At 38.1% G+C, this 17,672-nt stretch overlaps 3 protein-coding genes across 4 annotated transcripts in view; 1 reads left to right on the plus strand and 2 right to left on the minus strand.

Moving 5' to 3' along the window:
- Nucleotides 1–871: 871 nt before the first annotated feature.
- Nucleotides 872–6,983, minus strand: cct3 (chaperonin containing TCP1, subunit 3 (gamma)). The gene is made up of 14 exons (XM_043260943.1): nt 6,873–6,983; nt 6,242–6,303; nt 6,098–6,148; nt 5,936–5,998; nt 5,739–5,835; nt 5,402–5,519; nt 3,640–3,826; nt 3,127–3,276; nt 2,908–3,040; nt 2,741–2,822; nt 2,145–2,325; nt 1,642–1,887; nt 1,399–1,530; nt 872–1,291 (listed from the first exon to the last, which is right to left on the minus strand). The coding sequence occupies exons 1-14, from the start codon at nt 6,898–6,900 to the stop codon at nt 1,193–1,195; spliced, it is 1,629 nt and encodes a 542-aa protein (XP_043116878.1). The 5' UTR covers nt 6,901–6,983; the 3' UTR covers nt 872–1,192.
- Nucleotides 6,984–7,713: 730 nt separating this feature from the next.
- On the minus strand, nt 7,714–12,416 carry pdia7 (protein disulfide isomerase family A, member 7). The gene is made up of 13 exons (XM_043260944.1): nt 12,180–12,416; nt 11,721–11,799; nt 11,497–11,614; nt 11,024–11,131; nt 10,718–10,847; nt 10,354–10,467; nt 10,099–10,224; nt 9,844–10,026; nt 9,616–9,724; nt 9,414–9,542; nt 8,872–8,951; nt 8,702–8,759; nt 7,714–8,590 (listed from the first exon to the last, which is right to left on the minus strand). The coding sequence occupies exons 1-13, from the start codon at nt 12,320–12,322 to the stop codon at nt 8,501–8,503; spliced, it is 1,467 nt and encodes a 488-aa protein (XP_043116879.1). The 5' UTR covers nt 12,323–12,416; the 3' UTR covers nt 7,714–8,500.
- Nucleotides 12,417–15,068: 2,652 nt separating this feature from the next.
- The window catches only part of pear1 (platelet endothelial aggregation receptor 1), a 34,788-nt gene continuing 32,184 nt past the window's right edge, over nt 15,069–17,672 (plus strand). Inside the window, exon 1 of one of the 2 annotated variants that reach the window (XM_043261631.1) lies at nt 15,069–15,311. The gene's annotated coding sequence lies outside the window, so the exon portion shown is untranslated. The remainder of the gene's footprint in view (nt 15,312–17,672) is intronic. The other variant, XM_043261630.1, reaches the window with a different exon arrangement.

Here is a 17,672-nt window from a genome sequence, read left to right on the forward strand (position 1 = left end):
TGGCTCGGATTATGCTGTATTAGATGCTTCAGGACCTTCAAATTTAATCCTCATTAGCCAGCAGCACAGCCTGTCCTCCAGTGATAGTGTTATGGGTAAGAGAAGCAGAACTTGGTTGTTCAGTTGATCGTATTTACATGCCTGATAAACATTTTGTAAATTATCTTTTTTTTATGTTCTATTTTTATTTTAGCTCTGGATAGTGAAGTTGACCCAGAGACAGGAGAGCGAGCCCAGGGGTGATACCACAAATCTGTGGAAAAATATCAAATAAGCTGGATATCGCAACCCATGACTAATACTCCGGGTGAATTTGAATGTATTTTGTCTCTAGGCAAGGACTGCAGGCAGATTCAACGCTTGATGATGACAGATTAGGTCTGAGTGCTATTCAAGCGTAACCAAAACTGCACATAAAACTTGTTTGGTGGTGTTGAAATGCAAATACTGAATCATCTTAGCATCCAAAAACTGTCAAATGGCAATAAACCTGTGCAGAACTGCTCGTCATGTAATTTATGGGTGGTCTTCTGGATTGCTTGGAGTTTAGTAAAGCTAAACACTTCCATTGGACTCAAGTATTGTTTTGTATTTTATAATAACTAAATATTTTTTTTGTAAAATGCTGTTTGATGCACATGCTTACAAATCAAAATGGCTTGTTTTTCTGTAAATGCTTGGTGCCTTAATATCACATTTGCTGACAAATCTGTATGAAATATTTAATACACAAGTGTTTTGTTTGAATCTTTGGGTGGAGTTTGTAAATGTTACTGATTCTATGAAAAAAATAAAACATCATAGGTTGAGGTTTGCGAAGTGGAGTACCTTCACTTATATTCAATTTAAGTGGCACAGGAATACTCAACAATGTGGTCTGATATTGAAATTTATCACCGGTAGGAAATACAAAGTAACAATACCAGCAAATTGAAGCACAGAGATACTAGCACAAACATCCTAATCCAATCCAGAGTTGTTTCATTTCCAGAAAAAAAAAATTGAAGGGAAGAAGAGCTTCTGGCCTAATGACACAACACAAAGCAAGAGTGCAAATGGCTTTCTAATGAGAACATTATGTTGGAGAATGGAGTTTTGCACAAATAAATGCTTGTGTATAATTGCTCTTCATTTGCTGCATTACTGTCCTTTCTGAACTCTTGTTCATTCATCCTCTGTATTTCCACTTTCTTTACTCCTTGTCCTCCATCGGTGCACCACCGGCCTGGTCTTCTCCCTTCTTCTTGTGACCAGAAACGATGTCATCAATGCGCAGTAACAGGATGGCCGTCTAGGAGCAAAACGAGAAAATCCATTAACAGTCAAAAGAAAAAATGACTTCCTTTAACTTCCTCCTGGAGTCTAAAGCAGTTTTCCTGTGTGTTTGTGCCATTTTACCTCAACTGCAGTTTTGTATGTCTGGGCTTTAACTGCCAGTGGTTCCCAGATCCCCAGCTGCTGCATTTCAGCAAGAGTTCCTGTCTCTCCATTGATACCCCATGAAGAGTTGCCCTCCTGAGTGTGCTTGGCCTGGAAAAGAGATGAGGAATGCTTTAACGCAACCTGAAATACAAGTTACTCAAGAAAAACCGTAATATACTGAAATAAAAATTGCAAAAAAAAAAAAAAGCAAAAACTTACCCTAAGGGAAGTGAGCACTCGTATTGCGGAGGCTCCACAGTTCTGGATGAGTGTACGTGGGATGACCTCCAGAGCCTGAGCCACAGCGCGGTACGGCCACTGCTCTACACCAGTCAGCGCTCGTGAACGCTCTGTCAGCCGATGGGACACCTCCATCTCCACTGCTCCACCGCCTGGCAACAGATGCGGGTCCAACAGCACGTTACGGCAGACCTGCATGGCATCCTGCAGGTTTCGCTCCACTTCCTGAGACAGATCATCAGTCAAACAGCGACAAGTCAATTAACCTGCGCAAAATCCCCTGAAACTCTGGATGAGCTGATCAAATATTCAACAAATGGCCTGTTGAATTATCTAAGCACCTCTTCCTGAGGGCTGCTCTCACTATAGAGACCTTTGTGAGACTCTATATAACGATTAAAAAACATCCTCATTAATCTTCCTCTGAGCATTGCACAGTCATGAATTTTTAACAGTGGCCCCAGTCTCATTTCTTTTCTCACCGCTAAGATCTCCTTGCTGGCTCCTCTGAGGAGAATGGTGCAGGCTTTGGGGTCTTTACAGTCTGTCACAAAGGTGAAATACTCATCACCAATCTTCTTGACTTCAAACAGGCCAGCTCCTGTACCAACATCCTCTTCACGGAGCTCATCTGTTCTGCTGGCAATACGTGCACCACATGCTCTGACAGAGACGAATACAAGTAGAATGTTAAAGGCTCGCCACACTTTCCATACACGCACAAAACTACTACTTATAGAAAAAAAACAAAAACAAAAGTTAATTTGAAGCATTAATAAAAACTACAATTTTACAATAAAATAAACCACTCACTAATAATATATATATATATATATATATATATATATATATATATATATATATATATATATATATATATATATATATATATATATACACACACACACACACACACAAAAATGTAGATCCACTAAATACGTTATCATAATTAACTTTTTTTTTTCCAAAAATGAAAATTTGCTTTACATTTTTGTGCATGCATGTCTCGCTAAATAACCACTGATGCAAATAATTACACAAAACTAAAATGCACTGACAAAAGCACATAGCTTGGTACCTTGCAATACGGTTGTTGTCCGTTTTTCTGACACGACGGATCGCAGTGATGTTGGCTTTCATCAGATAGTGCTGAGCCAGATCTATAGAGCAGACAAATTAATACAACTCACAGGATCGAAAACAAAACAAAAAAAAAAGCACAACTGCATGAGTGCTCAAATGTACCAGAGATGCCCTTTTCAGTGAAGATCAGGTCAGGTTTGAGACGAATAATGTCTTCGCAGATCTGCTGGATGTACTCTTCCTCCATCTGCAGAATGCGGGCGAAGTCTTCCTCACGAGTGATCTCAATATCAGTCTGAGAGAAACAAGAGGTCAAGGGTCAGTGTTTTAGATGGTTTTAAATGAGAATTCGGAGGAAGACTGTGGATTCAGATCTCTCACCTGACTTTCACCCTTCTTGTACTCCAGAGAGCAGTCCAGCAGAACAATTCTCGGGTTCTTGATGAGTCTTCGCATTCGGGGATGAGTTACATCCTTATTTACCATCACCCCCTTCAGCACACACGAGTCCTCAATGATGCCACCAGGCACCTATTCACACAAAAATGAAGGTATATTTACACACTGCTTGACATAACGAATTGCAGATCCTATGATAATTTTTCCATTGAGAATGAACTGGATCATGAATTGGTCTTATTGCTAGATGTGGCCCTTGGTTATGATCATCTAATAGATTACACAACTTTAGTAATTGTTTGGCAGTCAATGGGATGGTTTATCAAAAATATCTTCAACAGCATTCCGAAGGTTTGGAACGGTATACGGGTTCTTTGATTAATGAAAAAAAAATTATTCTGGGGTGGAACCTTTAAGTACTGCCGGAAAATGCACCTATTTATCAAAAAAAGTGGAATGCCCCTTTAAGGTATATTTGTTGAGGCTGAGTCCTACCTTCTCAACTTTGGCATACTTCTTGATGTCAATCTCCTTGCGTCCATTTTCCTCCAGCTCAACAGTACGGACCGCATCTAGAGCAATGTTGCAGGCCAAGGTGGACCAGCGGCTGAGTGCTTTGGTGTTGATGGCAGAGTTAATTATCTTCAACATCATGTCACGATTATTCACATCTACTGGAGTACTATGAGGGGGAGGAGGAAGAAAAAAAAGTTCAGACTACAGAGCTCTGAAAAATTTCAGCCCACTTTAGTCAAACATCCACTTTTACAATTCACTGATTAAACAGAGCAGCTTAACAGAATGACTGAAAAAAATCCTGAAAATACACTCACCCTAAGTATATTAAAGATGTGGATGGGCTTGTTTCATTATCAGAACAGATTTGGAGAACAGTAGCACTAGCCACTTTTTCCACTGTCGGGCCAGTGTTATAAACAGGCCAGGCAGAGCTAACAGCCTCGGACCTGTAGCACCGAGCCCAAAAACACCACATGTATTCCACTGTCAGGCCAGCTCTGCTGCACTTCACTAAAACTTTTACACACCTCTCTGGAATGACACACAACCCCAGTATTTCAGCAACAAAGGGACATTACCAGAATGCTAATGAGAAATACGTCAGTGGAACTAGCACAATCATGTTTGCATGTTTTGTGTAACAGGGAAAAAGACTGCAGTTGGATTTCGGCTAATAATTCTGATAATCTGCTGGACAAGGACATGCGTTTGAGGTTCTATTGAGTTTGCTTGGAATCAAACTCAATTTGGTACTTGCAAATCGACTATATAAGCACTCTTTTACACTCCTTATTAAAACATTTCTGCCTTGAATGGGGATCATAATCATCACTGGATCTCAAACATATGTTATTTCTTACGCTTTAAATTTTTTAAAAGTCTTTGATGCTGGTGTTATTCTGTTAACCTTATGAAATTATCTGTGGCGCTGAGGGTCTCCAGACACGGAGAAACTCCGCCTTTGTTCATAACCCCTCCTCTAGCCCCAGCTGTGCCGCTTTGGCCCAAGGTTGTCGTGGGCCACTGGCCCCGAGGAAGCACGATCAAACCCCAGATGTGACAGTGGAAACAAGACTGACCGTGGAACGCACTAGCACACCCGCTTTTGGCTCAACAGTGGAACCGTGGCTACTAAGTCACTTGCTTACCAAACTGCTGTTAAAAAGATTTTAAATCCACATGATACCAGTTTATCAATTTAAAATCTTGTGCAATAAAACCCTGCCTGTTTGTAAGACACAATTCCATAATAAAGGCATTGTATTTGCAAAATCAGTCCAAACAGTAAAAAAAAAAAAAGTAAAAAAAAAAAAAAAAATGTCCAAGCCGTGTTTCCCTCTCACATCAAATCCCCTGACGTGTATAGAACAGTTTCCATCTATAATTGTTGCATGATCTATGGACATTTCTCTCCAGATTCAGACTGTGTTACTTTTTCAATGGAGAAAGCAATATAATGGGGCAGAAAACCATCATTTTAGTGGGAAGCAACAGTTTGAAGTTCAAAATGTCTTGATGGATTTCGTTTCACTATTAACCGTTTAATTGGAGTTGTACTTCATTCTAATGGCACCCATTGACTGCAGAAGATTGGAGCGCTCCAAATCTGTTCTGATGAACAAACACTCATCTACATCTTAGACAATCTGAGGTTGAGGTTTTTCAGCGGATTCATTTTTTCTGCAAACTATTCATTTATTAATTGAGAGTACATACAGAACAATTAAACTGGTTGTACCTGATATCTTTAAGTACGTTCAACATGTCATCCAGAGCTTGTCTGTATGCACTGATCACCACGGTAGGATGCATCTGCTGTTCCAAGAACTGCTCAGCCACCGACAGCATCTCACCCGCTGTACACAGAATGTCACGTTAGGATTCGAACACTTCAAATGCTATTAAACAAATTAGATTTCAAACATACATTTAATTGGTACTTTTTATTATTTTAATTATTTTTCCTAATAATTATTATTTGTTTTACTAAACTAGAAAATGCATTATTCAAGAATATGTTTAATCAAAGACTTCACAGACTCTGAAATGACAGGAAGAACACAAATGACCCTCACCCAGAATAATTACAGAGGTGGTCCCATCTCCAACCTCCTCATCCTGTGTTCGGCTGATCTCAATCATGGACTTGGCAGCAGGGTGCTGGACCTGGATCTGAATGCCATAAAGAAAATAATAATAATAATAAATAAACACATTACTAACAATCAGTAATGTTTATTTTACAAGTTTATGGAGTGGTATTCATGATCACCTCTCTCAGAATGGCATTGCCATCATTGGTCATGACGATACCACCCATGGGATCTAGAAGCATCTGCACACAAAGAACAAAACATTTAATCAAAAGTTTCTGTCGAGCAATATCATGCGTTTCATCTTACATATTAATGTGGACTAAACACCAGAAACGCACCTTCATCATAGCCCTTGGTCCCAGACATGTCCTTATGATGTCTGCTATGGTCTGAAAAGAGGGTGAAGCAGCAAATTAGTGATTTTGTTTAATCTGACATAACGTTAAAAAAAAGAAAAGAAAAACACAATAAAGCAGACACACCTTAGCTGCAGTGATGTTTCCTATCTGGACCTTTCGTCCAGACTCTCTCTTGATGTTCTGACCTGTTATGAGCAGAAGCAGAAGCAAAGCCAGTGTGTTAAATCAGTTAAATAGTATGAACCCTAATTATTTTACAAACATAAAACACAGTGACTTAAACATAAACTCAACTTAACTATTTGACAAGTTAACAGAAAATATTAACAATGGTATGCGTCTATTAAGCATATGAACAGGGTGCAGCACACCCTCTTTGCCGTTAGCCTTAGGCTAACTAATTCATTACTTTAAAACCTCCGTTAAACAGAACCGACCGCACCATAAAGCCAACAAATGACTGAGAACTGAGCAGAGTTAGATTTATTATTGAGTGTGCAACTTGTGGTGCAATGTCTACAACATTATTATTAATAATAAGCAATGTTAGCTACAAGGCTAACACAATGACTAATCTGAACACTGACACGAGCTTGTCAGACACGCGAGGCCCCCATGCCACACTAGTTAGCTTAGCATTCTAGCACCGATGCATGAATAAAACTCTTATTCAAGCCGATTACGAGATCAGCGACGGCTCATATGAAAGATACACTTGCGCGTTTTCAGATGATATAATGAAATAAGCACTCACTAAGCACGAGAACCGGTCGGCCCATCATGTTTGCGGCGTGGTTTAGATCACCGGTACCGGACAACGCGCACAACGGTAAGAGGAGAGGATGCACGAGGCGTGGCTGGGGATTCAGCGAAACAGTGGACCAATGAGCAACCGAGACGTCTTTGACATACACATATCTCTGCCAATCAAAGAAAGCTCAGCAACGCTTGTGGGTGGGTTTAGACTGAAGCAGAACTGAAAAGTTCTCGAAAGAATCCCGTCAGGATGAAGATTTCCGAGATAAAAAGATTTTACTTACAAGCAATTAAACGCTTAATTTTAGATTTTAGATCCAAAAAACTAAATCTACATTTTTTAGACAGTATACCATTTTATATGATCTAAAATAATCATTTATATTAATACAAAATATAAACATACATCAAAATATATGCCAACGACACACGTTTAAACTGTGAAATATTGAATAGTAATGGAAAAAAATCAGTTAAAACTCCGAAATAGTTAACCATGTTAAATTACCATATATGGTCATATTTAAATACATGTCCTAAGTCTTAGCCATAAACTAATAACAGATTAATTTTAATATTATTATTAATAATCCATCGTTTTTAAAGCAAACTGTTGTAACTATTACAGATTTATAAAGAAAAACATGTTTAAGACTATTAATCTATTTTTGTCTGTTTACTATAAAACTAAGTATTTAAATATTTAAAATTTTAAATATGACTGCTTCTGTTTGAAATTGAATATTAATCAAAAAAGCTCATCTTACTAAATAACCTTTCAAACAGTACTACAAAAAAATATAAAATATATATATAAAAATGCTACAATACACACAGAATCAGGTGTCTGTCCATTTCTTTATTATAACTGCAAACACAAAACGCTCCCATTTTTTATGACAGTTTGATAACAGTTCAAGAAGTATCAAACTTCTAAAAAGATTAGTAGCCTGGGAGCAGATGCACATCTCACATCCTCACATGTATGGATGAAGGATCTAGTCCAAGAGTCTTACAGATGTTTGATTCGATACGACAGACACGAGGAGGTAGTAGAGGTACCACGATTCTTTTCATAGATTGTTACTGCAGTCATAAACTGCTTACAGAATCCTGTATAACTGAAACAAACTTTTATAGCGATTGGACTATGATGCGATTGTGTAATTGATGTACCAATGCAGTAACAAATTTCAACATTTTGTAAACTAAACCAGCAGTAAAGAGTCAACTTCTTAACTTAAAAGCATTCAGTCAGTGGAACACTTTAGGATGCTACAGCAACATGTTTGTGACAAGTGACCTATAAACACAGTCTCTCTTTAATTAAAGAGACAGGAAATTAGCATATTTTACATATGCAGTGCATTTTGTTATAAAAGACAGAATAAAAGAAACGGAGGCAACTTGGCAGCAGATTGTTAAGTAGCTGATGTAAAAACTGTATTTTAACTATAAACTACATTCCTTATGTGTCCAGTAGTGTACTAACATTTTACAAGTGATGCATTTTATCGTGTGCTTCGTTGATCCCGATTGATGTCATGAATAGCTGCGAGTGACATATTTGGCTGAAGTGGTTTTGTGCATTTCTCCACCTGTTAAACTCAGCATCTTTTTGTTTGTTTACAGTTCATCCCTTGTTTCTTCCAAGATGAGTGGATTTGTGGCTTCTTTCTTCAGGAAGGCGATGAAGTCACTAACTTCACGACCACCCTGTGGGACAAAAACATTTAAGTAACGTAGCAATTTTCTGTGTGTGTGTGTGTGTGTGTGTGTGTGTGTGTGTGAAAGAGAGAGAGAGAGAAAGATAAACATGATATTCACTTCATATCGCTGTGGCTGGTCTTTTTGTCCAGAGGGCACAAAGTAAATGGTTGGAAATCTGCAGTTTAGGCAAAACAGATGGCGAATTAATAAGAAAAACAGCAAAGTGTCACAGAATGTTTGTTGTAATGAAATATAAATCAGAGACATAAAGAGAGACAGATCGTTACCCTTGGACATCATAATTTGGGGGCACGTCATTCGCAGTGGCATCCATTTTAGCAATTACAATGTTGGGGTCCCCAGAAAGCTAAGACAAACACAAATAAAATACAAATAATGAGCACTAGTGGCAACATTTTTTTGGCATATACCACTGTGTGGGGTTAATGAGATGTTTTTTTAAATTAACATTTTTATAAAAAAAAAAATACTGAATTAAAACATGTGACAAAAACAATATCAGCATATTAGAAGGACTTCTGAAGGAAAAAGTAACATGTAGTAATGGCTGCTGAACATTTAGCTTTGCCATCAAAAGAATGAATGACATTTTTAAATGTATTAAAATATAAAAGTTATTTTAAATTGTAATAATTGCATTTAAATTGTAATAATATTATAAATTGTAATTAATTTTACCATATTTTGATCAAATAAATGCAGCCTTGGTGACTTCATTTAATTAAGTTTTTCATTAAATCTCTAAAACCCGGCCAATAATGCTTTATTTTTTTGCTTTGTATTAAAAATACGCTGTGTATTAACAAACCTTTTCTCCCAGCTCCTTGTACACAGGCTCCAGGTTCTTGCAATGGCCGCACCAGGGAGCGTAAAATTCAACCAACACATCCTTTTCTGGATCATTCACGATCTCGTCAAATGTGTTAGCAACAACAACCTGCGGAACCACATACGTGATGAATGCCAGAAAACCTTCAAAATATAACAAACATATCTATGGGTCGGCTTACCTTGACAGGGTCATCACTGGGCTCTGGAACAGGCTCGGATTTTACATATCGCTTCAATCTTTTAGCAAAGTAATCTTCGAGGAACCTTTCCAAGGACTTGCCATCTCGCCTACAGAACAAAAACACAGAACGAGCTTCTGAAGCCTTTTCTCTAATTTATTGATTATTCTTTACTGGATGTAAACAGAAAAGCATCGTTTGTAGAGTGTAGCGTGTTGTAAAACCCACGTAAATTCTTCCTGCATAGAATACTTGTGTCCCTCTCTCGTCCGGATTGTGACAAGGGGAACATCCCCTCCCTCAGATGAGCCCAAGCCAAACTCCTCCTCCAGCTCATCCTGGAACTCCTGTCGATCGGCCACTGCAAAACTCAGACCCTGACCCTGGAACTGTGTCGCCACCTTCATTATTCTGAAAGAGACAAAGAAATGTGCAGATATAAATAGAACAAGTATACCTATATTCCTATGATTGGTTGCTCACCTGTTCCTCCAGTAGTTTGTGCCTTTGAGATTCCGTAAGTAATCTACGTTGTAATACGCTGTCAGCAGATCACTTCCTCTCAGAACGTCCCTATTTTCTGTGGTCAAATGTGGACAGAGACCAAATCTAAAAGCGGAGTTGAAAACAACAAGACCAGGTATCACAATCATAATAAAAATCAAACTGCATTTTTACATGGAGTTCCAACTGTTTGACCAATTATCCACAAACTATACAAGCATAAAAGTAACTTACACATTGTCTCTGATGAATGTGCGGAGAGAGGAATAAGAAATGGATTCTGTGTATTTCACCACGTTTTCCTCAAACTTGCTGTTTAAACGAGGGGGACGAAACAGCAGAGCACACCTGAATAGAAAAGACGGAGGCATTTTCAGTCATTAAAACATCTATAATGTGCGTATAACCCTCATAGCTTCTATAATTTTAAGGTAAGTTATCACATATAAAATAATAAGAGAAATAATTCTGCCTATATAATTTTAGAGTTCGGTCCTTTTTTTGGTAAGCACTACCTCTGACTGCAAATAAATATTGATTATAGTAGTCAATCAGTTTCTCAAACAGTTGTTTCCTTTATGCTCGGCGTCATACATACTCTCCTTCGACGCCGTATTTCAGGCCTGTTCTCACGTCGGTGGAATGAGCAAACCGATGGCTGTCCCTCAGGGCACTGGAGACCTTCAGAAACTCTGCAAGCTGTGCGCTTTCTTCCCCAGAGAAGAAGCCTGGGCGAAACCATGAACAAAGGCACAAGAGGGCAAAACATGAAAGGAGAGAACTTAAGCCTCCTTTAGTTCCAAGAGAGATTAAAATGAATGCAGAAGTCAAATATGATTTGTTCTGAGCGTCTGCTGCAGAAGCGATTTTAGATGTTTTGGCAGGTTTTACAAATTCAACTCACCCACCACGCTGGCCTCGTAGTTGTCAACAAATGAATCCAAATCCACCTCGCTGAGCAGAGGCACAGAACTTGGACCTGCTTGCTTTTTCATGTAGCTCACAATGCCATCTGTTTCAGATCAAGTTAAAGGAACGTAAGACACAAAAATATTTAGAGACATAAAAACAACAATAAAAAACAAACTGCCATTGAAAAGTTTGGGTTTAAAAAAAAAAAAAAAAAAAAAAAAAAAGAAATTAATGCACTTAATTGATCAAAAGTGGCAGTAAGGAGATGCATACAGGATTTTAAGAATCCTGAAAAAGTAACAGGTTCAACAAAAATATGAAGCAATAAAGCTATTTTCAACAAGAAATGTTTCTTAAGGGTCAAAACAAGGCTGGCGTAACGGTTGCTGGAAATTCAGCTTTGCTCTTGCAGAAATATATTATTATCATATTTGCCTGCTGCATGTATGGACATAAAACATCAACCTGCTGTTCTGGGGCCATCATAAGATCCAGCTTCCTCTCCACTACGGAAGATTTTAAGTGTGGGATAGCCATTCACGCCAAAACGCTCACACGTCTCCGAGTTCACGGTGCAGTCAACCTGATCAAACATCGGGGGAGAGACACATTTACTAAACGTATAGAAAATCATAATCTCGAGCTGGGTAACAGAAACAGGTTTGGGCTTTGTATCCATCACTCCTCACCTTTGCCAGAGGCAGTGTCCCTTTCAGCTTCGTGGCGGCAGCCTCATATTCCGGAGCAAGTCTCTGACAATGACCACACCTGTGGTAACATCACACCAGAGATATTAATGATACATAAAGGCATTGTACTAGTCAACAGCAATAACAGCTAGATAGTTTCAGCTTCAGATAGATCTTTTGGAGAAAACACCTAATGTTATCGTGTAAATGACAGAACTGTGCATTTGCATCTCCATTTAGGTCCATTCACCTCCATACATAAAATTCGATTTATCCACTACATGCATTATCCACCATTAGCATTCTCCACATAGTCCAGACAAAAACGAGAAAAACGCAACTTACGCTCCGGTCGCCGCACAAACAGTTAACTAAACTAAACACCAAACTAAAACCCGGCTTCAGACTGAATTCTACTTTTTGTGCAATTATAACAAATACATATTATCTGGGACACACCATGGCGCGAAGAACTCCACCAGCAGAGTCTCGTGCATGGCTGCGTTCCGGTCAAAGTCAGAGTCTCCGAGCTCGAGCACATCGCTGCCGTCCGCACACCACGCAGTCAGGACCAGACAGATAATAAACCGAGCCAAAAGCATTTTTGACTCCCGTCAGTGGAGACTAGAGCAAGCGAATATTGAAGTTGGCCCCGCTGCGCGAGTAGCAGATATATGGATCGCCTAAAGGTCCACAAAGCACCGCTCTCCTAGCGGAGCGCGTTTGATAAATTCAGTACACTGGTAATTTACAATTTACTCGGTATAACATGTGCCTACGGCGGCGTGGTGCACCAGCTCATGGGATTTATTGCTCTCGGATCTTTTAATCTTTTAGATGCTATGTTAGGCTAGTTTATGAAAATCAATAAAGGGTTTAAAGACCATAAGTTAAAAGAGGGGAATAGGTATGCAGTGATTTATTTTAGCACTAGGGGTCACCCTTATATATACAGACACATATTTAGATTTGGCATGACAAGAGATTGCTTTTTCGAGATTTTCACTTGGCAGTTGAGACCGGACAGACATTAAATCAGACAAAATATAAAATACAAATATAAGAAATATTACAGCAGCAAGAGAGTAGTATATTTATGAATAAGATAAGATCTTAAACAGACCTTTGATATTGAGCAGTGAAATAATGCTTTACTATAACAGATGTTACTGAATATGAAAATTAACCAAATTTATTGTGTAGTAAAAGTGTAGTAGTGCTTGTTTTTGCCGAATTCATTAACATTTGTATAATCAGTTTTACTATAATTACCATGGTTAAATTATAGTTAGTGTAGCGAAAACATTGTTAATTTGTGATTGGCATGGTTTATAGCAACCATATTTTTTGTCCTAAGGTAAATTTTCGTACTTGTCTTGAGTTTAGTGTTTTCTTCTTGAATGAACGCATTTCGATTGAGATGACTGAGTGAGTGATACAATGAGATGCAGTTGTTGCCAGTGTTGAGTATTAACATAATCAGATTACTTTTTGTAGTGACTAGTAAAGTAAGACGTGACTAGCAAGTAGTAAGTAAGACTTGTACATGTTTTTTTTTTACATGTACAAGAAAACATCTAAATAAAGTCACTTTTTCCCCATTCATTGACTGACAGCTCTTCTGTCCTCATATTCAGATAAATCGGGTGTAAACATGATGGTTAGTTTTACATTAAACATAAACATGCATTTTCCCATTTCACTTCACAGATTTACTATTCCTCATAAAGAATAAAAACAGTGAAATGCAAATTAAACTATAAAGCAAACTTTTAATTTTCCGCCCGTTTTAGTACACGACGTAACTACAGAATAGTCTCTTTGGTGATTTTTTGGTCATGGTCTAATCAGATTCAACGATCTATGCTAAACTGCGCTAAAATGAAAATTAGCCTATTTTTTATTCGCTAAATGAACCCATTCATCCTATTTTTCACACAGCCCAGAAGTATAACAGGTTTTGAGCTGCGCCTTCTATTGTACCGACTTGAATTTACATTTTCTTCACCTTGAGGCCTATCCGTTTCACTTTTGGTGTGAAAGTTTTTTTTTTTATTGAAAAATTTTATTGAAAAAATTTTTTTATTGAAAAAAGCTCAGCACACATGAGAAAAAGTAACGCAAAAACAGCACAAAATTAACGTAATGCATTACTCTCTATAAAAAGTAGCAAATTAACATAATAAGTTACTTTTCAAGGGAGCAACAAAAACCTGTTATTCATACTTGTAGAAATGCAAAAAGATTTCCATGTACTTATTTCAAGATTTCCTTTAACAAGAAGTTACACATAGAAACACATCACCTAGGGAATTTCAAGACCCACAGTATGTGCAAGTGAAGTTCCTGTCTTCAGATGATAAGCTAATGCCAAAACTGACTCAGCCTATCTTTTGCTGAGTGTTTTATTGAAAAGGAAACCCTGTTTTCCTTCATTCTCAATTATTTCCTAAATTATAGCGTGTTATCTGTTAATACAATGCATGCAGGGGAAATACGTCCTGGAGCATCACTTATCATTAAAGCCAGCAGGAAACCATTCTCACGGACCCTTCAGTGCAATGGCTTACCAATCATAGTTGTTAAAGCCTTCTTTTGGCCAGCTATTTTTGAACAGACATTCGAATAGTAATTTAGAAAGCTTTGATGTTCCAGATCCTGAATTTTCCATTTTACTCCCCCATTTTAACCAAATCCCTTATTTAACTTTCCAGACCATCCTAAAACAGACAATAGTTGTGTTTCAGTTTCAGTTAATATTTTTATTCAATCTCCAAATCTAAGTTTGTAGACAATGGTGTAAAAACCCTTGTAAATAATTCTGCTATGTGCTTGATATGATATGATTGATTACCTACTGCATCTATAAAAAAAAGTTAATTCTTATGGTTTTTTTTTGTTTGTTTGTTTTTTGTATTGCTTGACTTCTTACATAAGCAACAATGGATAGTCACATTTCTACTAATAATTGATGGTAAAATGCTGAGGGAAATATTTGAATAACATTTATGAAGAGATTCATGAAACGTAACAGCTTGCTAGCACCTAAACATTATTAGGTTCATTACGTAGCCGAATTATCCCCATAATTTTAATATCATTGGGGTTTCTGGAATGCATACAACAAAAAGTAAATAAAAATAGTACATAAGTTAGCTCTTAGCTATGAACATTAGTCTAACCTATAATGTGTAGTGTATGGAAATGTAAAGGCTCCATCATTTGTTAAGATTGTATTGTTTTGTGTTTTGTAATGACAGTCGTATGCCCATCTGTACTATACTTTTACACTAAACTATAGTTAGAACTAAAGAGTGGGAGGGAGAGAATAGAGTAGGCGTAGAGTTGACCCACTCCTCGCGCACTCGCGATTCGATTGTTTTTGAGGTTCTGTCAGTGTCGCGCGCTCTCCAGCGCACAGGATAGAGACACGGAGAGTGATTTAGCACACACCGCTTCAGCGATCACTTTGGGAGTAAGACACCGCTTCCAAAGAAATCTACAAAAGGACGTACGTCTGCGAGAGCGTCTTGATCGCCGGAGCACTCCGTCTCTTCGCTCAATAAAGTTCCATGCCACTTCTCCAGTAAGGTAAGAAAGTTTACGCTACTCACAATACACCCGAATGTAAAGTAAGACTTTTCATACCGCAAAGGACGCGATCGGTTGCTTGACTGCATCACATTTGTGTATAGCCTACTTCGTTTCGCATCTTTGGCCCGAAGTTATTTCTGTTGAAGTTTCCATCTTCTGTCCTGACCTACTTCTTAAAGTCTGGTTTTGATGAGATTATGTGATTGCTTTTTCTTGGGGCTCACTCTTAAACTGAATACAGTATTCAAACAAACCGTATCATTCATGGAACCAAAATGAGATAATTAATAATGTTAAACATGTAAACCTAGACTTCAAACAGAATAACAATACATTGGTAATACATTTCATTAGCTCACACACAACTGTATAAAAAAACTAAGCCAATAACTGAAAAATAGTGGTTTTCCTGTAATTAAGGTGTAAATTGGCTGCTGAAACATAGACGTGACTTTTTAAGACAAAATCAGACATGTGTTTGTGATCTGAAGCAGGTGCTGCTTTATTCATCTTATGTTTTTTCCATAAAAACAACCCTTTTTCATCATTTGCATAACAAAACAGCACACTGTAGCCTATCTTATTAGCCTATGTTTAAAAACGACATGTACTTTGTATGTGATGCCTGTCATAATACAAATATCTGTGTCACGGCTGTATTATTTGAAGGAGAATGTTGGAATGACACACACATTTAATCTTTTTGTGAGTCATATCAAATGCTCTGCCAATGTTTTTGCTCTTTTGCTGTTGATCTAACAGATTTTTAGCATTCTAAAGTGTCAGGCGCTTGCAGACACAAGCAAACCCGATCCCTGCAAAACCACAACCGGCCAAAAGCACATTAGATCCAGGTGACACTGACCTTGACTTCGCTTCTTGATTAAAACGAGTCCTCTACCTGTTTCGCCATCTTTTTATTCCAGACCACAATATCCCCTAAAACAGGTCAGACTAGGAGCTCAGAAAAAAATCACTCGTACCTGCCAATGGTTCCACATCTGGAGAGCAGAGACTCTAATTGATTTCCACAGGAGAAACGTTTCACCTTGACAGCAGCATACTGAGGTCCTCATAAAAAAACATCTGCTGTGGATATGATTTCTTTGTTGGGTCATGAGCACTGGGTTGGCACAGGCTCTTTAACTGAAATTCTTCAGATTACACCAGGGGGTCTTGGTTCAGTAGTTCACAGCTGTTTGCGTTATGAGATAATTTATGTCATGAAATTAATTGCAAATTAGCAGCTAATAAACTGGAATTGTTTTTGTAAACATTAAAAAAAAAGATATCGGATTTTAGGTTTTGTAAATCTTTAAACTGTCTTTATCCGTTTAAATCCTTTAACCTTCTACATGTCAAAAATGGACTTTATATGAGGTTAGGGTAAGATAAAATAGCATGAAGAACATACAGAGGTCAGCGGTGATGAGATGGGGGTGTTGTGTTAACGGATGAAGACAGTGGGTAATATTTCCACCACATGCTTACATAAGCCTCTCTAACTCATGCTTTTTGCAGGCAGAGGCCTAAGGAGGGCTTTGGATCTGTGGACTTCTTCCTAAAGCTGTTCCCATTTTTTTATTTGTCCATTTGTCCATTGACTTTTTTGGCAATTCATTTTGCATTTTTGTTTGCGCATCCTTGTTTATTTTCACTGCGGAACCACCACACTTGTAGAGACAGTGAGAAGATCTCAGATCTGAAAGTTGGTCGGCCTTGGAGAGAACTGAAGCACAGCCGCAGAGCTGGTAGTCATTAAGAGAGGGGAAAGTGACTCTGATGTTGTTTTGCACGGTCTGTTTGCGCGGAAGAAAAGACAAATAACCCATCTAGGGTGAAATATAGAAACATAGTTGTGTTTGTAAATCTCATGCAAGTGTTTAAGTGGAGAACTCTTGAAAAACAACCACCACAGCTGGCAGTAAAGCCCTTTTTGTAATTGTTGCGATACAGAAAGGGGCTATGATTTATAACAGTTATATCTGTCATTCCCTTCAGTCAAAACAAAGCCAATGTTGCGTAAAAATCCGGTCCTTCATATTTGGGATTGACATTTGAACTCAGACCTGTAGCCATTGATTTTACCTCTGTCCTCCCGCTGTCTCAGGGTTGTATTTTAAATCAGGTAGACGACAGGGGGAAAATAATAACCCTCCTCATCTTTTCCTTTTGCTTCAGTGTTATGGAAAAGGCATACTGGCACTGTGCTGAAGATTGTCCCACGAGATCCAATCGGAAAATTCATTGTGGTAAAATATGAGGTCAGGACAAACGATCTTTTATAAGTACGTGGGAGACGCACAAAAATAGAGAGCTTTGACTTTATACATGTGTATTGTGAGTGTGCAGTGCTGT

This window comes from Puntigrus tetrazona, chromosome 16 (assembly GCF_018831695.1).
Source record: "Puntigrus tetrazona isolate hp1 chromosome 16, ASM1883169v1, whole genome shotgun sequence".
Classification (NCBI taxonomy): Eukaryota; Metazoa; Chordata; class Actinopteri; order Cypriniformes; family Cyprinidae; genus Puntigrus; species Puntigrus tetrazona.

Bases quoted from the DNA above. Each gene is read 5' to 3' on its own strand.
- cct3 (XM_043260943.1), bottom strand. From the start codon at position 6,900: ATGATGGGCCGACCGGTTCTCGTGCTTA. The intron at 5,520-5,738 runs GTGAGGGTCATT...TTCTGTGTACAG, and splicing joins CACCTCTGTAATTATTCTGG to CGGGTGAGATGCTGTCGGTG. The intron at 3,277-3,639 runs GTAGGACTCAGC...TTGTGTGAATAG, and splicing joins AGTATGCCAAAGTTGAGAAG to GTGCCTGGTGGCATCATTGA.
- pdia7 (XM_043260944.1), bottom strand. From the start codon at position 12,322: ATGCTTTTGGCTCGGTTTATTATCTGTCTGGTCCTGACTGCGTGGTGT. The intron at 10,468-10,717 runs GTATGTATGACG...TTTTCTATTCAG, and splicing joins AAATACGGCGTCGAAGGAGA to GTGTGCTCTGCTGTTTCGTC. The intron at 8,760-8,871 runs GTAACGATCTGT...CCTAAACTGCAG, and splicing joins CCAAATTATGATGTCCAAGG to ATTTCCAACCATTTACTTTG.